Consider the following 21,904-nt stretch of genomic DNA (forward strand, 5'->3'; position numbering starts at 1 on the left):
GCTAATTAAAAAATCTACGGCCTTTTAAACTATGCGGGGGGGGGGAGGGTTTTGTTCTTGTGTTATGGTATGCATTTTTGTGTTTTTATATTGTAAACCAGCCTGTGATCTTTGGGTGAAGTGTGGTATAGAAATTCAACGCATAAAGAGTTATCCTCAGTTGGCAGATTGTATTACACAAATACCTTCATCTTTGAAGGGTGGGCAGCAGGGGCAGGAGGACAAATAGGAGAGGCAGTATACACAGGTGAGTCAGAAAGCTATGAAATGCAAAAGGTACAGATGGTTTGCAACAGGCCTTCTGTGCAAACATCAGGTGTAAATATGGTTGCCGTTTCTCATTGCTACAGCATTGTTCTGATCGTCCAACATGAAATGGTCAAATGCATGTAAGTGGCCTCTAGCTAATACTGTTTAAAGACCAAGAGATTTGACTGTTTTTCCCTTAGAGAAGACGCTTGTGTGCTCATCTCCCCGCTGGTTCCCAACAGCGTTGTACAGGGACTGGGAACCTGTGGCCCACGGGGGTCATTTTACTGGCCCCCAAGCCAGCCCTGAACCAAGCCACCCACTTGGCGAGTCCCCACGCACTGTGCTAAACCAGCACAGTGCGGCACGGGGACTCGTTTCCGCGGTGCCAGAAATTGTGCCTGTGCATGCGCAGATGCCGGAAATCGCATCTGCGCAGATGCAGTCGCCAGAAATCGCGTCTGCGCAGACACCGAAAATTGCGGTCACGTGCACTCATGCGCACCTGCGATCTGGCCCGCGGAGGGGGCTCCACGGCAGTAAACCGGCCCAGGCAAGGTAAGCCTTGCTGACCTCTGACATTGTATACGGCCACAGAGACTTGTGAAACCACTTCCTCTCCCCGCCTCCCCCCGCTCACTTTCCAAAGCCTTTCCCAAACCATCTGAATCACCCCTTCATTGTCGGACGACTCTCCTCTAGCCCACCTCCACTCATCAGCCAACCCCTGACTGCCTTCATATTTCATCCGCTGCAGACAAAGCCTCCCGCACCCTGGGCTGCCATCAGTTCAGTTCAGCACCGCTGGCACAAATAAGTTGCAGTGAACAAGGACAATCACATCAGGAGCAACCTACCGTGTCATCCATTTAGAAATATCTGAACTCCGTTTCTGTAGTGCAAGGAGGGTCACCCTAAAGCCAAGGTCAAAACCACAGGGCGCTTGGGCAGGTTTGCACCTGGTACACAAGCCCAAAGATGAAGACAGCCATTTTGCTTTTCAAAAAAGAATATTTTATTGACAAAGTTCCCCCCCCGTAGTCACCTGTACAGGAGAAACAGTTCAGTCTGTGTTCTAACAGCTCCCCGGTCCCAGTGGCACCGCTTTCCCCACCCAACACGGGTGCCTACTTTACCCTAGAACGAACTCCAGCAAATGCTACCCCCACACCCTGCAGATTCTCTCATCCGTTGTGCCAGGTCGACACGGCGTGGTCACAGTCCATAGGCAACACAGGACACAGGGAGAGTTCTACAATCAGCACATTAAGTGTTGAAACTTGCTTCTCGGGGGGCGGGGGGGGCTGGGCAGGAGGGGTCAGATAAGAGCTTGAAGCCTTCTGGGGGGCACCAAGGCCTTGAAGCAAAACAGCTTTATTGATATGTACTTAGGGCACTGCTGAAGTCCCACTGAGCCTCTAAGGCACAGAAAGGTTTGGATAATTTAAGAGGCACCTCTGCCTTAGAACTAAGGGGTCAGGACAGTGGAAGGTTTGCAGCCTTTTTCGGAAGGAGGAGCAGACACACCACATACTAGTGCTCCTAGCATTGAGTGAAAACAGAGCCAGGAACCGGTGGCAAGTGCTGCAAACAAAAAGAGATCAGAGGTGGAGCTCTTTGTTGCCACATAAAGTGTACAAAGTATTTTAAGGAGGTTCCTGGTAGGAGAACCAAACCGAGAGAGAGAGAAGGAGCCCTCCACGATAGCTCTCTTGTGCTGCGATCAGCATGTCCTTCCTTAATCTGATTAAATGGGTGGACTAAGAAAACAGAGGCATAAACCCAGAGGCAGAGAAGCAAGTTCCACGCACTCAGAAGAGAGAGAGAGCAAAAGCAGGCATGTGCACCGTCACGCACCGATGAAATGAACACAAGACCAGCACATCCGCATGCGATTACTATGGTAGGATGCAGAACTCCAGTGCTTCACCCCTTCCCTCCCACCCCCCTCAAAAAAGAATTCTTTGCGCTTTTGAGATATAAAAAAGGTTATAAACCAGTAAAGCAGGTGGTGATGTAAGGCTTGTGTTTCAGCTTCCGCATTCAAAGGTAGATTGCCCCTAAATGTCGATGCTAAAAGCTGGTATGTTCTGAAGTCCACTGCATTCCAAAAAAATAAAGGTTCTGAGATTCATTAAAGCTAGAGAATCAGTGTAGCAAAGGTAGGCAGTCGCTAAATAGAGGCTCTAAATATCTTCTATCACCCCCCCTCCCCTGCTTCCCGGAAGAAACCCCCCCAAACCTGGTTATATATCTTAAGTGGAAATTGCAGGCTTCTCAAGCTTTCCCGGTGCTTCCAATCGCAGAGAAAGCCACAATAGCAGAAAGCTGGCTAGCTATATGCAGAGGAGAAGATGGAGCAGGAATTGAGAGAAACTCCCTGTGCAGCTAGCGGCATCTGAGAACTATTCTTTCTACATGACATACAGAATTTTTTTGCCCGCACATTAGAGGGGGTAGGAGTGGGAGGAAAGAGTGCAGGACTCTGGTGCCAAAAAAAAAAGGGACTGTTTTGGGCCAGGGTTGCAGAATCCTCATTGCTGGCGCTCTTCCAAAAAAGGCAGCGCAGCAATGCGTTCCATCTAGAAACCTTTTTAGTGTAAAATATATAAGTGTACAAAACACTGTGTGTTCACTTTATTGGACCTGAAGAATCCAGCAGCAAAAGAACGTCTACATATATGATGTATGGATCTCTCTCGTCAGAGTGGGACCTGCGGCCCAGGAACCTTTTCCTTTCGTCTTGCATGTTGGGAAGAACAAGGGGCGAGGCTCTGGCAGTCATGCACCACGGATGTAGACTTAGAAAGGCGCGTTGTCTTGGGAGGGCTTGTCGCCAGATGCTGATGGGGAGTGGAGCTCATCGGTGCCGTTGTCTTTGCCGCCCACAACTTTGGACTGGACGAAAAAGAAGGAATGGGAACAGGTGAGAGCAGGAAGCAGTGGGCGGGGCTCGCATGAAGAACCCCATCTGCAGAGGTTCTGTGCAACAGCTTCCAGTTGCGCAAGGGAGCTTCCCCTCCCTTCTGCTTCCCCCGAAATCGGATTGGGGTGAGGTGTGCCCCCAGAACACAGCACGGGGAGAGGAGAGGGAGGACCATTGCAGCTGGCAAGTGGAACTGCTTGCATAATCAGAACATTTGTAATAGCGCATTGAATTCCACCCAGCATCTGAAGGAATGACCGTTAGCACACTTCCACCCACAGACAAGCCATCATGCCCTCTATCTAACCTTTGCTCTCTTAGTGGTCTGCCATGCCCTGTCTGTGACCTTTGTCCCCTTCGTTATACAGTGGTACCTCGGATTAAATACTTAATTCGTTCTGGAGGTCTGTTCTTAGCCTGAAACTGTTCTTAACCTGAAGCACCACTTTAGCTAATGGGACCTCCTGCTGCTGCTGCGCCGCCGGAGCACGATTTCTGTTCTCATCCTGAAACAAAGTTCTTAACCCGAGGTACTATTCTGGCTTAGCAGAGTCTGTAACCTGAAGCGTATGTAACCTGAAGCGTATGTAACCCAAGGTACCGCTGTACACTGTTTAAGGGGAAAATGACGCGGTGGAAACAGGTGCCAAAATAACTTTGTACCCCCCCTCAATCTTGGGATTGGAAGATGTGTAAAGGTCACAGTCCAAAATGCATCTGACTGGTTTTGCATATTGTGCTAATAAAAAAAGCCTCAGCAGAGCTAGCTGGCAGTTTGCTTATGCACAGCTCATCTGCATTACCAACTCGTGCCTCATGTCCTTCACTTCAAGCGTCGTTTGAACCCTTGCCCTCCCCACATTCTATCTTTCCTGTGCACAAACCTTTGTACAGAAGCCAGTTCCCAGTTCCCTCACACTAGAGTGCGATCAAGCAATATAAAAACAGGATGGGACTCAGCGGACAGGAGGACAGGTTCTTAATGACAAAGGTGGCTGCCCCCACCTACACCCCCTTTCTCATCCAAGGAGGCTTTTCATTCACTCGTATGGGTCTCTCTCCCTGGTTTTACAGTATGCAACCTCTCCCGTTGCACACACCCAGCCAGTTATGACAGCAGGCATCTTGCTCGTCTAGCAGAAACGCGCCGATCCTAAACACATCATGGCTTCATGGGAGGGAAATTACCTTTATGGTTCCAACACGGTCTTCAAAAGACTTGAAGGTTGCAGAATTTCTTAAGGGAAAAAGAGGAAGAAGCAAGTGAGAAAATAAAACTGCACAGGCATATTAGAAACTTGCATTCCGTTTTGAGGCAGGCAGCTAGCTTTGCAGGTGGCAAAGCATCTACAGACCCGACCCCCCCAAGCACTCATGGCCCCTGAAAAGGTTGGCTCAACCACAGCTGCTGCAAATTCCTGGTTCTGCTACCAACATTCGCCAACCTGTTTCAGATAAATTAATGTGCACCCAACTGCAGAGGAAGTCAATATCAAAAACTACTTGGCAGCTTTGAATTTAGGGTTCCAACCAGAGAACATCCTAAAGTAGCACACAGACACACACATACACAACGTCCCCTCCTCCCCAAAATTAAAAAGAGAAAAATCAAATATCAAGAGACCCGGGAACACACACAAAAACATTCAGTGGAATTAGTTCAAAAGTATCTCAGTTGCCTCCAGTCGTCTTCATTTAGCTCGGTTTGGAGAACAGGTTACCAAGATAAGCTGCCAAACTTTCATAACTGAAGAGTCCAGTTCCCAAAGTAGGCTGAGATTCAGCATGGTGTAACTGATAGAATATATTTGTTTATTACATTTATATACCACCTCTCTCTTCCAAGGATCTCAAGGTGGTGTACATGGTTCTCTACATTTCATTCCATCCTCACGACAACCCTGTGAGGTAGGTCAGGCTAAGAGATGATGACTGGTCCAAGGTCACCCAGTGAGCTTCATGGCTGAGTGGAGATTCAGACCCTGCTCTCCCAGGTCCCAGTCTAACACTCTGACCATTATGCCACATGGCTATGGGCCCGAGATACTTGCTTCGAATCCCCTGGCCGCAAAGCCCATGGGCAAGTCACAATCTCTCAGCCTATCCTACTTTCGAAGTAGGCTGAGGCACCAGCTATCAAAATAGACTTAGTCATGGTTGAGAAGATGTCCCCGTAGATGTGTTCTTGAGCCATAAGAAAGCTTTGTAATAGCCATTTCGAAAAACTAGAACTGTATAATACAATGTGAACCAGCCATCAAACACAGGAGCTTAAAAGTAGGTTCATCAGCCTTGATGTTAGCACTCACTCGGGTCTGGCGACTTCTGTTTCAGTGTATCTGAAGACGTGTGCATGCACACGAAAGCTCATACCAATAACAAACTTAGTTGGTCTCTAAGGTGCTACTGGAAGGATTTTTTTGTTTTTGTTTCGAGTGGACAGTGATTGATTCTGAAAAAGTAGTTTGCCAGGCCCACCAGTTGAAAGTGATCCATCACACAGAACCACATTTGTGGGTTGATTTTTTAAAAAAATTGTCTACATAAAGCTGATTTGGGGAACTGCCTTAGTTAATATCTATAGACTGAAGATACATTCCTATTAATATCCACTGACCAGCCACCCCACTGTTCTTTTGCAGCAGGCAAGAGAGAATGAAATATTTTAAAAGCAAAACAATCTAACTGGATCCTGAGGGTGGTAAGTGGCTGTTTGGGGATGGGGGGGGGGAGGAGAGGGGCTTTTCAGTGGTGATGCCAGGACTTCGCAACACCCTCCCCAGAGCACCTTTTCTTCAATGTATTTTAAGCACCAGTCAGATACCTTCGTTTTCTTGCTGTCATTTTTTGTCTCTGTGCCACAGGATTTGCAGCCGCTCACATTTTTATGGATTTGCACTTTTACCCGGTATTTTATATTTTGCAATGTTTGTAACTGCATGTTTGTTAGCCGCCGTGAAAACCTTGACGACGGGCAGGACATAAATATCCAAATTATTAACAATTCACAATACACAATCTTTTTCCCTCTGAGGGGTCACATTGCTGTGCCGCCACCCCCCCACATTTAGCAGAGACAGAGTCACCCGTAGGCAAATATGGACTTGCAAAAGAGACGGGGCTTTTGCTACTTTACCTCATAGCTGGCATACTTATCGAGTGACGAATGGAGTAGCTGCTACTCGGAAGCATTAAGGGGAAAGGAGGAACATATTAGAAGCAGTTAAAACCCTGGAAGCCGCCACACCCAGAAGCGCCCATCCACATAGTGCCATGACAAAACCGCAAAGCATTTTGGGAGACCTCCTTTGTGCAGAACTGTGTTTCGGGGGCGCAAATTGCATAGCTCCTCTGTTCCTTCCTCGATAGGCCACCACAGCTGAAAATGCAATCTTTTACAAGCAGGTTCTCCGAGGTTCTGAAACCCCCACCCACCCTAGAAAGAAACGCCCCCTCCAAAGTGTGCCAGAGGTCTATAACTAAAAGCAAAGGAACCTACAGCTCTGCCCAAATAGCCAGGCTGCCTGTCGACTAGTAAATAGATACAAAACGCCACTGCTGATCTCGATTCAAATCAGCCTGGGAAGAGGAGTATCTAAAGCTGGGGTCCCCCAATATGGTACCTTTGGGCACTAAAACTTCCAGGGAGAGGTCTTGGTGGGGTTCTTTGCTTCTTGGAGGGTGGTCTGCTTTTTGGGCTATGTAGGGGTTTAAAGATAAAGGGACCCCTGACCATTAGGTCAAGTCATGGACGACTCTGGGGTTGCAGCGCTCATTTCGCTTTATTGGCCGAGGGAGCTGGCGTACAGCTTCCGGGTCATGTGGCCAGCATGACTAAGCCGCTTCTGGCGAACCAGAGAAGCGCACGGAAACGCCGTTTACCTTCCCGCCGGAGCGGTACCTATTTATCTTTTTTTTTTAATGATATTTATTAAAGTTTCAGAAAAGGTTACAAAAATAAGAAAAAGAAAGAAAAAAGAAGGAAAAAAATACAAAATACAGAAAAATAAAAACAATTAAAAACAAATCAATCTTTCCATATCTTGTCTTTCATTTACTTGTTTCCCTGACCTCCTCACACCTCCCTTTTTTGTATTCCAGTTCAGTTAGTTAATTCAGCAAATCCTTTCCCTCTTTGTTTTTATCTTAATCCTTTATCTTAATATATTATAACTTTACATTCTCACCTGTTAACAATCCATTTTTACATACTCCTTTGCGGTACCTATTTATCTACTTGCACTTTGAGGTGCTTTCAAACTGCTAGGTTGGCAGGAGCTGGGACTGAGCAATGGGAGCTCACCCCATCGCGGGGATTCGAACCACCAACCTTCTGATCGGCAAGCCCTGGGCTCTGTGGTTTAACCCACAGCGCCACCTGCATCCCATATAGGGGTTTAGCCTGGGTCTTTTGGGGAGTGAAAGGCTCTGAGCACTGCCAGTTTTTCTCCTGCGAAATGGGTATTTTGTGGCACCCGCAGCTGTTTTTGATTCCCAAATGCGCTCCTGGGCTTAAATGGGTTGAGGACCCCAGACTCAAAAGCATCCACTGGTGTTGCTGCACCTTAGAGAGCAAGCGTGACGAACACACAGCCCTCCAGTCTACAACTCCAATTCAGACCTATCCAAATGGATGGGTTGTAGGATCTGTAGGCACCAGGTTCCCCTCTTCTGTTGAAGGGCAACATGAACAGGACATGTCACCACCCAGAGGAGCTTAAAGTCCAGCATCCCACATTACAGGAGCAGGCTGGATGTTGCACTGCAGCAATACTGCCTCTGGTCAAAAAGCCAATGCCGCTCACACAAGCACCAATTCATTTTAATTCAAGGGAAAGCCTTTTAATACTGTGCTCTGCCCAAGAGACGCATCTGGCCCGCAACCAAGCCCTGGAGTGGCCTCTGTTTAAAAAAAGGGGAGGGGGAGAGGCAGGGCAGCACACAATACTGTCGACACAGCAAAGTGGGAAGGAGGCATTCAGATGGCTTTTGCAGCACTAGGTTTCCGAACACCCCAACTTGCCTTCAGTCTAAAGCCATCGGTGGAAAAGGAGAGCAGCTAAAAGCTCCCGCCAAGCATGTAATGAACCCGCATAGTTGTGACACTTTGGTGTAAAAAAGCTGCCTTTGTCTGGGGAGGAGCAAAGGTCCGGTTTGCCCAGCACCGTCTATTGTAGGCCAACTGGCTGTTGTTCTCAAGTGTCTTATCCGGCCCCCATCTGAGCCAAGTTGTGGAACGAAGCCAAAGGAAAGCTGTTCAGGCTCTTCTGTTGTGTCAAACCAGTTCTTGCGTTTAACATGACCACCCCAAAAAGGCATTTGGGAGCATGTATGCATGAGAGATTAAGCAGCCAATAACCTCTCCTTTTTTAAGAGGGAAAACCAGAAGCTTTTGGCTTTGAGCTTATTGGAAAGATACTGGTAGCATCTATAAATGGCTCTGGAGGGCAGGAGTGTTATGTGGCCATTAGTGGTTCCCGATCCCTTTCCTTTCAACTGAAAGTGAGGCTCATGTGTATGCCTGGAAAACAACCTTGTTTAACCAGATTCCTTGCAGATATCCCTTTTGAACAGAGTCTTACCTAAAGGAATGTGAGAAGGGATGGGCCCTGGAGGAATCCAATGGCAGCAGGAAAGGAAAGCAGTGAAAGAGGCGATTAGTTGCAAATTCCCACACCAACCAGTACAACACAACACTTAAGAGATCCCAAAGGAACCCATCTAAAGACTAACAGATAGAGAGCAAGCAGTGATTTCAGGAGAGGTTAGGAACATAGGAAGCTGTCTTATACAGAGTCAGGCCATTGGTACACCAAGTCCAGCACTGTCTTCACAGACTGGCCGCAGCTCTCCAAGATTTCGGGTGGGGTACATTCCCAGCCCTACATGGAGATGCTCAGGATTGAACCTCGTAGCTAATGCATGCAAAGCAGATTACTTGCCACTCCAAGCTCCAGCCCTGCTATATTCCTGGCACTGGGCACTGACCATGTGAGCATTAAGCCACACTAAATTAACTTGCCGTTTATTATATCATTAAGCATGTGGCAAACCCTCATAGGTAAACAGATACACTTGTCAACTTTTTATCCAGAGGCACTGCTAACTGGTTAAACCTGACTCCTTTAATCCACCTGTATTTACTATGTGGCCAGTGGGTCAATTTTACCAGACCCACAGATCACACACCAGGGAGCTGCTCCCAGAAAAGAGAGAAAAAGCATCTCAGACGCAAGTGTGCCCGGGAGGAAAACAACCACAATGAACTACTGTGTAAATCCTGCCTGGAGAGTGAAAACCTTCACCTCCCTAAGAGGCTAGAGAGAAAGGGGGGGGGTTTCATTTTAACACGCTATGGAGAGTTCTGTATCTAGCCCTTCAGGGTAGAATCTACAACCAGATAACGATTTTCAACTTTGTAGAGGGGCTTTGCATTTTGAGGGCTGCATGCCCTCCAGCCACAAATGCATAACACAGTATCTGGGTTCAATTGACTTTTACTTAGTACACCACCAAAAATTAATCTCCAGCTTTGGCAATACAGTGGTACCTCGGGTTACCAACAGTCCTGCGTATGAACGCTTCGGGTTACGAACTCCACAAACTCGGAAGTAGGTGTCCTGGGATACGAACGCAATCCGCTTCCGGGGCTGCGGGAGGCCTTTGTAGGGAATGCGCACCTCTGGTTAAGAACGCTTCTGGTTAAGAACGGACTTCCGGAACAAATTAAGTTCGTAACCCAAGGTACCACTGTATGTAAAGGTAAAGGGACCCCTGACCATTAGGTCCAGTCGTGGCCGACTCTAGGGTTGCGGCGCTCATCTCGCTTTATTGGCCGAGGGAGCCGGCGTACAGCTTCTGGGTCATGTGGCCAGCATGACTAAGCCGCTTCTGGTGAACCAGAGCAGTGCACGGAAACGCCATTTACCTTCCCGCCAGAGTACCTATTTATCTACTTGCACTTTGACGTGCTTTCGAACTGCTAGGTTGGCAGGAGCAGGGACCGAGCAACGGGAGCTCACCCCGTCGCGGGGATTCGAACCGCCGACCTTCTGATTGGCAAGTCCTAGGCTCTATGGTTTAACCCACAGCGCCAACCGCGTCCCTACCACTGTATGTAAGGGCTGCTATATTTCTTTTTACACTTCCTTTCAAGCCAGGAATGTGTGTGTATTTTTGCTTAAGGCACGAAACAGATATTGGTAACAGCCGGGCTCTGTCTTTCATGACCGGGAACCAGCATTTGCTTCTTCATCCCAGAATCCTACAGGCAACCTGATACCCGAGTCCATCTGCATCTTCAGATTAGTGTCTACATGCAGACCTCAAGGCTTCAAAATGCAGAGTTATTACTATTATTGTTTCTTCATGTTTCCCCTCATTCTCCCAACCCCTAAGATTTTGTGCACAATTTTGAGAAATTTCAGTTGGCTTTAATAAGACACACTGCCCAAGTATGGATTTTGGAAGGGGCTGACACCATTGTACCAAGAGGTTCAAGGACACCCTAACGAAACAGAAGAGTTTAGATCAGGGGTAGGCAACCTAAGGTCTGGGGGCCGGATGCGGCCCAATTGCCTTCTCAATCCGGCCAGTGGACGGTCCGGGAATCAGCGTGTTTTTACATGAGTAGAATGTGTCCTTTTATTTAAAATGCATCTCTGGGTTATTTGTGGGGCATGGGAATTTGTTCATTTCCCCCCAAAATATATAGTCCGGCCGCCCCACAAGGTCTGAGGGACAATGGACCGGCCCACAGCTGAAAAAGATTGCTGATCCCTGGTTTAGATCCTTAACCGCTTCTCTTAAGTCATGTGAGTGGGATTTGGCAGCATGCTCAAAGCATCTTTTTCTGCCCCCAATTTCTCACAAGCTGTAGAGCAGCAAGGAGAAAATGCAAGCCAAGGTCCGGTAGCCAGAAATCGAGTGCAGCAGTGTCAGAGTTAAGAGGACTGAGAGTCCAAAGGACTCTGTTCCAAAGGAATATTGGGAGAACAGCTGTTATGAAATCTCGCATCCCAAAATGTCCAGTACGATTTGGCCCAATTTGCATTGTACATAAAAGTTTGATGATAGTGGCCCCTTGTTTTCAAGAGGGATCATGAAAACCATGCCATTTGCCAATGCTGCAAGGCCGTTAATTCCATTCATTAAAAAAAAAAATTAGCAGAGGCGTCTCTACTGGGGCTTTTCACAACAGTTAGCTAGCTAAGATGGGTTGGATCCAGAGGAAGTTATGTCACAGTTTGGTTCCATTTATTTCAGTGGAACTGAAATGTGACTAAACTTATCAAGTTGGACTCTGAGGAAGCTTAATCAGATTAGATACTATAGAAAATATACAGGCAATGCATCAAGGTTGAAGGCTTATCCAGCAGGTGTCTGCGAGGTTCAAGGAGATTATTGTTGCTTAGATATGACCAAGACCTTGTCCCTTCATCAATTACCTTTCCCCTTACTTGGAGCAGCCAAGGTGGAAAGTTTCATCCATGAACACACTTCAAAGCACACCAGCAAAACAAAGGAATGCAGTTTGCTTCTTAAGAGAATAGTATAAAAAGAGCAGAATCTCTAAGGCACATGACAAAGATGAATGAGGCTGAACAGAGAGGGAGAAACCTCTTCTGCCCAAAGGAAAGAGGTTCACTGCAAAACACCAGTTTCACTCCTTTTAGTCTCTGATCACATAAGTCAAGCTTTGTGGCACAAGTCTGCCTTTCATTTGAGGGAATTGGTTCGGTAAGGACTAGGAAAAGAGTCTCTATGGACATCAGGATGAGACCTTGCAGAAGGAGGCAGCTTCTCTCTCCCACTTGTTTGATTGCTGCTATCCGGGGCAGAGAAAATCACACGCAGCAGTACTTTATTGACATTTAACTAGACATTACCAGGGTGTGGGAAAGAGGAGACCACAAATTATCTGTCCTAACTAAGTTTCAACCACACCTTTGTTATGATGTGGATTGAAAGTTTGTTCTCTTTGAGGATAAACCACCAAAGTCTCCATTTATCACATTACGCTAAGCGGCTCAGAGCATTGCTCTGCTTTCTTCATTAGTCTAGCTACGAGTTCTATTCCTACTTTCTTTCAGATCCTGTGTGATTTGGCCACAATGACTCCGTACCATGATGACAAATATGTTACTTTTTAAAGGACCACTGCTTTGTGGTTCAAAGGTTTGACAACCTGCATGAACATTTAAATGCTTCTTTAAAACACACACACAGAGAGATCTAATCAATGTCTTTGCTATTCATACTGTAGATGCCACATTGCAATTTGTGAACTTCAGGAAGTCGACCATGCAAAACTAAAATAGCAAACTAGGTTCTTAATAACCTTGGATAGGGGGTGGAAAGGCATGGGTCTTGTTTGCAAGCTGTATTAGTTTCCAGGAAAATGTTATCAAGACCAACGCATTTATGAAATAATTCTCTGGGACATTTAAAGCAAGCATGTTGCTTTTGGTAAGAAAACGGTGCTATCTGCTAACTTGAAGAACAACACACACACAAATACACACATAACCACAATGTACTAGAGGTGACAATAGTCCTGAAAGTGCTATTATGTGATCAGAGTTTATATCAAGCGCTTACCACCCAGATATTCCCAGCCAGAGAGGGAATGGAGAATGTCTGAGAAGAATCAATGTTGCAGTGAATACAAGGGCTCAATTCTACGTTAAGTACTATTAACACATTAAGCAGTTGATGTATACAATATAGTGTAGCACAACACAGCTTGCATTTATAAAAATTCTCAAGAGTAAGGATTGAAGGGGAATCATTTGCTGTCCTGCATTTCACAAATAAGTGTGAACCTACCCTGTGAACCTTGGATAACTTCCTTCCATATTCTCTTGACCAAACTAAAGTGGCAACTTCACTTGCTGTAAGTTAATGCTAGTGGTGCATTAAATGGGGATACAGCATTTAAATAAGACTTTATGTGTCTTCATGGGGAAATGTAGCGTTAGGCTTCTAGTCGGCTTTTAGCCCTGTAGTCTAAAGACTACCACCAGTTCAGTTTAAGATGAAGGCTGAATGAGTTTCCAAACCAGAAACTGCATCCTTCAACAAACCCTAGACAACTATCACCTGATTGCAGGCTACCAAAGTTTGGAGCACATAGACAATTTGCAACGGAGCTGAACTCTAGTGAAAGTCTAAACATTTAGGGGATGTTTTAATCGTTTACTTATATGCCGCTTTTCCATAATGAGATTGCCCAAACTGGCTTACAAATATAGAGCCTTTGAAATACAAATATACAAAATATAGAACATGTCAGTAAATAAATAAAAAAGCCTAAACCAATTTGGCAAACAGAGAATAAATTCAATATTACACACACACACGAAAATTCTAGGCTTAAGTACATAAATACAACACTAAACAAGAATTAACCAGCAATGAAGTTTTTGGTACTGGTCTTGCTGCACTCCCAAGAGGGGAGGGGTAAGTCCACAACCCAAGTTCTCACTGAACCCATGAACAAACAGGATTAGACCATCTAATGGGTTAAATGGGTCGTCCCCCCAACTGACCATTTAAATAATCAAGCTTATAAAACATTAGGTGTGTGACAAGCAGAGAAATCTATGCCAAACAAATGTTATTAAGTTCTGGTCACAAGTTCTAAACTTAGTTGCTTATACTGCAGTAGTATTACACAAGCACATGTGTAGGCAAAGCACATTATAGAAATAAAAAAAAATCCTCTGTAGTTTTTCATCTCAGAAAAACAGTGAAGCAAAAAAGAAAAGAAATCAAAGAATTTATTTAAAAGATCAGTTTATGTTACATTATAGCGTCTGGCGGTGGGGAACCTGCTTCTAAAATCAGCATAAACTAACTGCAAATTCCTCAGAACTAAGGGGAACACTGCTTTTATCAGATATCAATAGGGCATTATTATTTTATTTTTTTAAGGAGAGGCCACCAAGGAAAGGCCATTCTTGGCTTCAGAGAAAATGTAAGTGAAATAGAAAGTCAAACATTCGGCACCTCTCGCCCCTGTAACTGGAACCAGTTAATAACACCAGGGCTGTTAGATACTGATTGCTACTGTTGCACTGGGAGCATGCTCAACTTCCTCTCCCTTTGAAGCAAATATAGCGCAAAAATTACCTCATGTCTCCAAGCTTCCGGCTGATCACAGAGCCCACGTTGGAAAGGGCAGCCGAAGTCTTCTGCCCTGCCTGCGAGAGAGTTTCCTGCGTCTTCTTGTAGCTAGGCAAGAAAAACAAGGCTTGTTAGCAGCTGAAGACAGCAATTAAGGAGGAAGGACGAGGCGGCGCTAGGGGAAAAGGCAGCTGGTGTCTGGCAAACAGGGCTCTTGTGGATAAGGGAGACAGGGTCTCCCTTCTGACCAGGGTCTCATTGTGCGCAAACATCACTTGAGGGTCGTCGATGGCTCTTCATTCCTAAACACCATGCAGCTGTGGTTAAAACAGGGCATACACAGCTGTAAGCGACACTGGCACACATCCTCAGAGGCATTTACTGAAACTAAAAGACTTCAATGAATAAGTGAGAATGGCTGGAAAGTTGTCCAGCTGGTTCCCAGTGCAATGATGGATTTAAAGCCTTTTTGCACAGAAGCAGCAAAGTTGTTTCTTTAACGTATGCCTTTACTACCAGTGCTGATTTTTAAAATAAAAAAATCTCATTGCAAAGGCTAGAAGAGTTTTCTCACTGCAAGTCGGTCAAATTGCATTTGGGGCATTCGTTCTCCTTACAACCCCATGCTTTTCCTTTGCACCCATATTAAAAAAGAGGATTTCTCATCTACCCAGGAATTACAAAGCGCCCCCCAACCCTGCAAAAAAAGCTTTCAGCTGGCGACAGCATTAGAAATTTAGAAGGAACAGTTAACAGTGACAAGTTAATTCAGAAAAGAATCAGCCTTGCTTCTGCTATGTAAGGAAAATGTTTCCCATCAGTTACCATTAACATTGCTATTTTAAAGCAGGGACAATAGCAACACACTCCAAAGAACCGAAGTACCCATTTCTGGGACAGTTTTCTGCCATCAATCCCAAGACTCAGATGGCACAGTCTTTATGTTTTAGTTCTAAACACAGTATTTCAGTCCCTACTGAGCAAGCCACTAACATCCCCAGAAAAAATCAGTGCATAGAGGGAACAGATTAAAGATAGGATTACAGCCAAGCACCTTTTAAACTCTTCCCCTGAGCGTTAAAGCTGGAATTCTGCATGCACTAACAAACTAAACTCAGTGGGACTTGTCCCTCATCAGACACGTACAAGATAAGACTATTCGCATTGCCATTAATTAGGATAGCATCTTTTGTATACAAACAGCCATCGCTGGTGGCGAGTATATTCCATATCCTAATGAGACTTATTATAGGCTTATTATACTTCTATGGACTTTCAAAGATTGACGGACGTGTGTTCATTTGACTTCAAATATATTAGAGTATTTACAAGTGTGCACATTTTGTTTTTGTTGTACTAAATTATGTATATTATGCAATAAGAACTGCAGTTCTATCTAGTATACTGGTCTTCGTGTTGCTTGTATTGTTTGTTATGTTAAGTTTGCAACACAGGGGTTTGTTGTTCTGTATGTGGTCCACGGAGAGGCAAGACTTGTCCTCCTCGCCCATGAACCCAGGCCTCCGGTTCCTTCCTTTGAAAAATTATTAATTATCTAATTATTAAACCTGCACTGCAGCCTTCTTCCTGAAGGTGCCCAGTTCTCATTGAGGCTGGCAATTCTTGTGTGGCACCTGGGCTACTTTAGATTTACAGATGGGTGCTCATTTTGAAGATTAATAGCTAAAAGTAGTGCTCCAGTAGGAACCCACCCGTTGAAAACAAACCTGCCAAGAAGGCTAGAGCCACCCCGATTTTCTATGTAGAGGGTCTGAGATGTGAGCCAAAGCTGCATCCGCAGAGGGCCACTCAAAAGTCAGGCGGGCCATCTCGCTCAAAGGGAGGCCTTGGTCCCAGCAAGAGTTCCTCGACAGCAGTGTTTCTCAAGCTTGGATTACAACTTCCATCATCCCCAACCACAGATCCTGCTAACTAGGGACGATGGGAGTTGTAGTGCAACGACAGCTGCGGACCCAAGCTTGAGAAACACTGCTCTGCAGATATTAAACTTCTTCCATCTGTCAACCTAGGCAAGGTGCGCTTTAGCAGGAACCCTCAGGCTTCTCAACCCTGTCTCGTGCAGAATAAGGGCATTAACAGAGGCAGAAACTTCTCTGCAGGGGAGCCAAATGGGTAAGATCTGTACTACAAATTCAGCATGCATCTTTTGAGTTGCACCTTATTAATGGAACTTGAAGGTCCTTTTCAATTAAACCAAACTGTATCTATCAAAGCAATGGACACACGGAACAGGAACAATGCGGAGGTTCAGCTTAAATGTGGGGGAAAAAAATCCCATCTGTTCAGGGACAGAATCTTGGTAACATGCTGAACTGGAGCCCACGATCTAGCAACCAGGCCATTTTACTTGCTTCCTTGCTTTAAAGTATTGGCAGCTTCATTAAACATGGCTGCGGCTATCCCAGGTGTTGGTCCTCAGTTGTTTAAAAGGGTACGTGAATGGCGTTTGTCTTCCTCAGCATTCTCCTGCCCTGCATTAGTTGTTAAGATACTGCAAGGGTCGGCTGGGGACGACTTAGCAAGACCAGCTGTCATGTAGCTGTACCTATTATTCACCCTGACACCAAAAGCACCCCCTGATTACAGTCCAGCAAGTTCCTAACCATTTGTCCCCCAAAACGTGGGGTATAATCATCTGAAGGGGTAGGCCAGCAGCATCCGGTCTCTGTATTACTCAAACGTCAGGGGTTTTTTTAACGCTAACCCTAAGCCCCAGCACTATTTCAAACACACTCTCTCTCTCTGGCTCAGACATGCAACACAGAAGCTCCTTAAGCACTGTACAAAAGCTGCTTCTACCCTAAGCATCCGAGAAGCCACATTTTGCTTCCTGTGCTGACAGGAAAGCTCGTGTATTTGCTTGTACCGCTCTGGAATAATACTTATTCAGCTGAGGCCTCCCAAAAACCCATCCTGCCTTTGTGCGTTCCCTGCAGCCGCAGCTGTCTTAGCAGAAGCTGACGTTTCCTAGAAATATAGGGAAGAGATCTCTTCAAGGATCTCTTCAGCCTCAGATCTGTGCTAGCTGGGGCTGATGGAAGCTACAGCATTAAATATTTGGAGGGCACTGGGTTGGGGAAGGCTGGTGCAGACCTCCACCCCTCTAGTCATTTGTCACCGAATTCAGTGAAGCATTGGTACTTAACAAAAGCCTGAAAAGGAAGGCTAGCACAGCATGACTTTAAAAAGGTAAAGGGACCCCTGACCATTAGGTCCAGTCATGGCTGACTCTGGGGTTACGGCGCTCATCTCGCTTTATTGGCCGAGGGACCCGGCATTCAGCTTCCGGGTCATGTGGCCAGCATGACTAAGCCACTTCTGGCGAATGAGAGCAGCGCACGGAAATGCCGTTTACCTTCCCACTGGAGCGGTACCTATTTATCTACTTGCACTTTTGGCGTGCTTTCGAACTGCTAGGTTGGCAGGAGCAGGGACTGAGCAATGGGAGCTCACCCTGTTGCGGGGATTCGAACCGCCGATCTTCTGATCGGCAAGCCCTAGGCTCTGTGGTTTAACCCACAGCACCACCCACGTCCTTATAGCATAACTAGAGGTGTTTAAAAATTCAGCTCCGGAAACTTTCCACCGAAGTTGACTTCCTGCTGCAGTTTTCAGGAAGCTGAAGTTTGCAAAACTTCCTGCTTTGCCAGGGGGTGTCCACTCAGATTAAACTCAGGACAAACTCTGATTAAACCCCACCAAAGTAAATTGCTTTCTGTTAACTCAAAGCAACTGCTGGGATATGTCAATGCACAGCAAGGTAACCATACACTTTCGTGGGAGAAAGCAGGTAGCACTTAATCTCAGTTTAATGAAGGTCAAGTTCCTCTCTCAGAATTTCCCCCTAATCAGCCTAAATTGTAACAGGGGAAAAGGGCAGGTAGCACTGAGAGGCAATGAGTTAAACAATAAAATACTCCAAAAGCAGACAAAAGTGTTGTGGGGAGGAAGGGTCAAGCTCCACAAACAAGTCACTAAGGCCAAGTACTATACAGTTGTACCTCCGAAGTTGAACGGAATCCGTTCCAGAAGTCCATTCGACTTCCAAAACGTTTGGAAACCAAGGCATGGCTTCTGATTGGCTGCAGGAAGCACCTGCACTCACTTCTGAGTTTGCGGCGTTCGGGAGCCAAAACGTTCAAGTCGCAAGGCGTTGAACTTCCGAGGTATGACTGTAAATCCAAAGGAGCTTCTCACAGAATAGGCCTTTCCCAGTTCCTTATTTCTGATGCAGTCCTATCCTCCCTGAAAAGCCACCCCAGAGGACTGGGAGATCCTTCAGAGTGGCATTCAATGAATGAAGTGCTGCAGCAGGACTGGAAATCAGTAACCCACCCACCCCTCACATGTGTGCAAGCAGAAATGCATTCCATTCTAGCCTCAGCTTCTCTGAATTCAAGTCAACAGGGACTCTTCCTCCCTCATCAGCTCCATTGAATTGAACAGGAAGCAATCAGAGTTACAGGGTTCTTCTATTACTTCCACTTATTTCAATGGGGATAAGATGCTCTCAATGGGGAGACACACACACATGCTTGCAGTTAGGAATTATGGAAGCTGGCTCTAATTTCCTTAAAAAGTGGCTCCTGGGGACATCAGAAGAAATATGCTGATTACGGTTAAGATCATATAAGGACTATAACCAGAGGTTTCCTAGACATAAGGTGAACCAAAGGAAATTGTTGCACTGCCCTCCTGTTGAAACTAGGATTGGGAATCTACGGTTCTCCAGAACCCCCATCTAAGGGTTACAAAATGCACCTGTCTTAAGCTCGCTTTAATTTATATGCAGTAATGCTTCGCACAGGAGCATTAGTGTGCTTGGTTGGGTTCACTGCAAGGCCCTGTGAGCATACTGAATACAAAAACTTTTTTTAAAAAATAAAACTCCATTCCCTTACCATCTAAATTCTGCACCAAGAAAAAATGCATTCTACGACTTGCAAAACTATGCCATTTGCAACCATTTCTCTCTTTGCAGTATACTGTGGGTTCTTTTTCCTCGTTTGCATGATTTATTCTGCCTTGCTAGTCATGGGTGGGGTACAGTCACTGAAACTCTCTGGCTGCTGAAATTTCAGAAATGCTGCCCACATACTTTCAAACTTTTTTTTACACCCCTAAGGGCTAGAATTCATGCATTTAGAAAAATTAATTAAAAGAAGAGAACCTCAGGATTCTGGTCCCACTATTACATTCTGGATTACATTTTGCACTCCCGCAGAACCGCAGTCCACAAGCAACAATCATCTGCAAGCTTAAACTGTGCATTAACCTGAACGAGGCCTATCAAAAGGAAGCGCAGAAGCAGGCGAAGGCGTTCACTGCCAAAGAGCAATGGGCAAACGTCAGGGTGGGAAGGATATCACAGATAAATTCATGAGATCATAGAGAAAGCTGCCACGCAGTAAGCTGCAGAGTCTAAGTCATCCTTCTCCCACTATCCCTAATTAGTCAGCAAAACAATCGGCGTTTAGAGAATGGAGACCAAGCAGGAAGGCAGTTAGTGCAGGGAAGGAACTGTTAGTTGCAGGATGCTATTGGAACAAGGGAACGTGCTTTAGGCTGAAGGTTAAGACACTCACGCTTCTGATTGGGTTAATTTCTCATTCCAGTCCTCCAGGGTGCTGCTGGCCGAAACATATCTATAAATACAACGGAAGTTAGAGAAGGGGCCAAAACCTTTCTTCCACAGCACTCCAAACCACAAGGGCTGTAACAAAGGCATCACTATTTCTTCAAGCTTTTGTATTTATTCCTGCCTAGTTTGTGTTATTTTGAGGTCAGATTCCTTCCTGTTCCCGGGGCGAACCATCGAAGACATGCAGTCTTAAATAAATAAAATGTTCAGATGTTGCAAAAATGGTCTCTCCAGCTCCTTCCTTTTCATGCTTGCGGAGGGCAGAGGGGAAGGCACCACCCTAGACTTAGCAGTCCTACTTTGCTGCCGTTAGATTAAAACAGAGCCCATCCCTGCAGGATCAGGCCCACGGCTCACCTAATCCAGAATCCTGTCCTCATAGCAGGCAGCCAGATGCCCTAATGAGAAACCAGCAAGGCAGGATTCAAGCACAAGAGTTTACGCTGGGTGTTCAGGGAAGTGCATCAAAACAGCAACCGTTCTTCTTCCTTCCTTTGGCAAAGGCAGACACGCCAGCGACCTCAAGGCTACTTTAACCAGCCTCTCCCTCTCCCACTATGGTTTGGTTGAGGTAGCTGCGTCTCAGAGAAATTGCCACACATACCTTTACGCGACTTAACATTTGCCAGGTGCTTTGTTTTAAAGTGCAATTAAGCTTAAAAGGCTGCAAGGCTGCTGCAGTGCAGAGTGGTGGAAGGCAGGTTTTAAACTGCCGTTTCAAACATTTATTTCTATGCCTCCCCTGCGGAAAAATCAATCTGAAAGGCGAGATTTGGGGGGAGGGGCGGAGAGAGAACGTGTCTCACTGTTGCCTATGGCTTGGGCTACCATGTGCAGTTAGATGCACTGCAGCATGTGGGAAAATAAAGAGTGAAGACATAATTGAGCGTCTTAAAACAAGGTCACACTAAGCCCAGGATTCTATAAATACAAGTGCTATAGCAGCCTATTAACACCCAGTCTTCAGAAACTGCTTTGAGGTTTTTTGTTGGGGGGAGGGGGTGTTTTACAACCAAGCAGTGTATAAATGAAATAAAATTAAGATTTGGCTTTTTGAATTTTTTTTCTGCACTAGGGAGGAAAGTGTCTGCTTAACAGTTAGCTGGCTGGCTATAATTACCTGGTCCAGTCCCAAATATAAAGAAAAATACAAGCCGAGACAAATAATTTGGGTCAAAAATAGTTCTAGCAGGCCAGGCTGCCAGCTTTAAGCTGAATTGTCAGGCTTGTAAAGTAAGTAAGCCTGAAAGAATCACTACTACCCTGACTTTTGCTCAAAGGGGCTGTCCAAGGAGCGACAGAGTGCCCTGTCCCAACTCCACCAGCTTATTTGGATTTCTGCACTAGGCACGGGGAGGGGAGAGAGATTCTCATACGCTAATTCAGGCAAGGATGGTCATGTGCCAGCATGCAGACCTACATATACAGGCATGCACGCAGTCGACCATATGGACACAGCTCCCTCCCACACCTCAGCAACACCACATCAGGCAGCCTCGGCCCAAATCTCAAGCCAGCCAGGAGGCTGCAACACAGCCATGTTCAAAGTTGCTCCATCCTGGCCTAGAACTAAACCCTGAATACATTTCTAGGCGTGCTTCCTCAGCAGCGAGCAGCACTGAACTCTGTGGGACCTTTGAGCAGAGATGCACAGAGTAACACTACAGGTCTATCAGCTTGAAGGTCTCCCACAGCCACATCCATCCTCCTTTGCTGCCTCTTGCACCTGGAAGGGCAAGATGCTGCTACTGGCGTCACCTCTCTCACCCCCCCCCCAATGAAGGAACAATGCCTTCTGTGGCCACCTCACATAGTGAAACCCAAGGCACCATTTCTCCTTTGCAAAGCAGCCTCCAGAAGAAGAGGTCCCCAGTGAAGAAGCAGTGAGCCAGGGTGAAGAACCCTTCTCTGCTGCCCGCAAGTGTTTGCAGGGGGAAAGC

General features: G+C 46.0%; 1 protein-coding gene across 15 annotated transcripts in view; it reads right to left on the bottom strand.

The window, feature by feature from the left end:
• Window positions 1–1,240: 1,240 nt before the first annotated feature.
• The window catches only part of TPD52L2 (TPD52 like 2), a 46,348-nt gene continuing 25,684 nt past the window's right edge, over window positions 1,241–21,904 (bottom strand). For 6 of the 15 annotated variants that reach the window (XM_083619006.1, XM_083618999.1, XM_083619011.1 and 3 more), the window contains 6 exons: window positions 19,909–19,968; window positions 14,309–14,410; window positions 8,758–8,784; window positions 6,312–6,353; window positions 4,364–4,412; window positions 1,241–3,147 (listed from right to left, as the gene is read on the bottom strand). In XM_083619006.1, coding sequence (XP_083475132.1) covers window positions 3,052–3,147; window positions 4,364–4,412; window positions 6,312–6,353; window positions 8,758–8,784; window positions 14,309–14,410; window positions 19,909–19,968 — 376 coding nt within the window. In that variant the 3' untranslated portion in view covers window positions 1,241–3,051. The remainder of the gene's footprint in view (window positions 3,148–4,363; window positions 4,413–6,311; window positions 6,354–8,757; window positions 8,785–14,308; window positions 14,411–19,908; window positions 19,969–21,904) is intronic. The other 9 variants (XM_083619008.1, XM_083619002.1, XM_083619000.1 and 6 more) reach the window with 3 other exon arrangements.

The sequence above is a fragment of the Podarcis filfolensis genome (assembly GCF_964270895.1).
Source record: "Podarcis filfolensis genome assembly, chromosome: 6".
NCBI classification, from domain to species: domain Eukaryota; kingdom Metazoa; phylum Chordata; class Lepidosauria; order Squamata; family Lacertidae; genus Podarcis; species Podarcis filfolensis.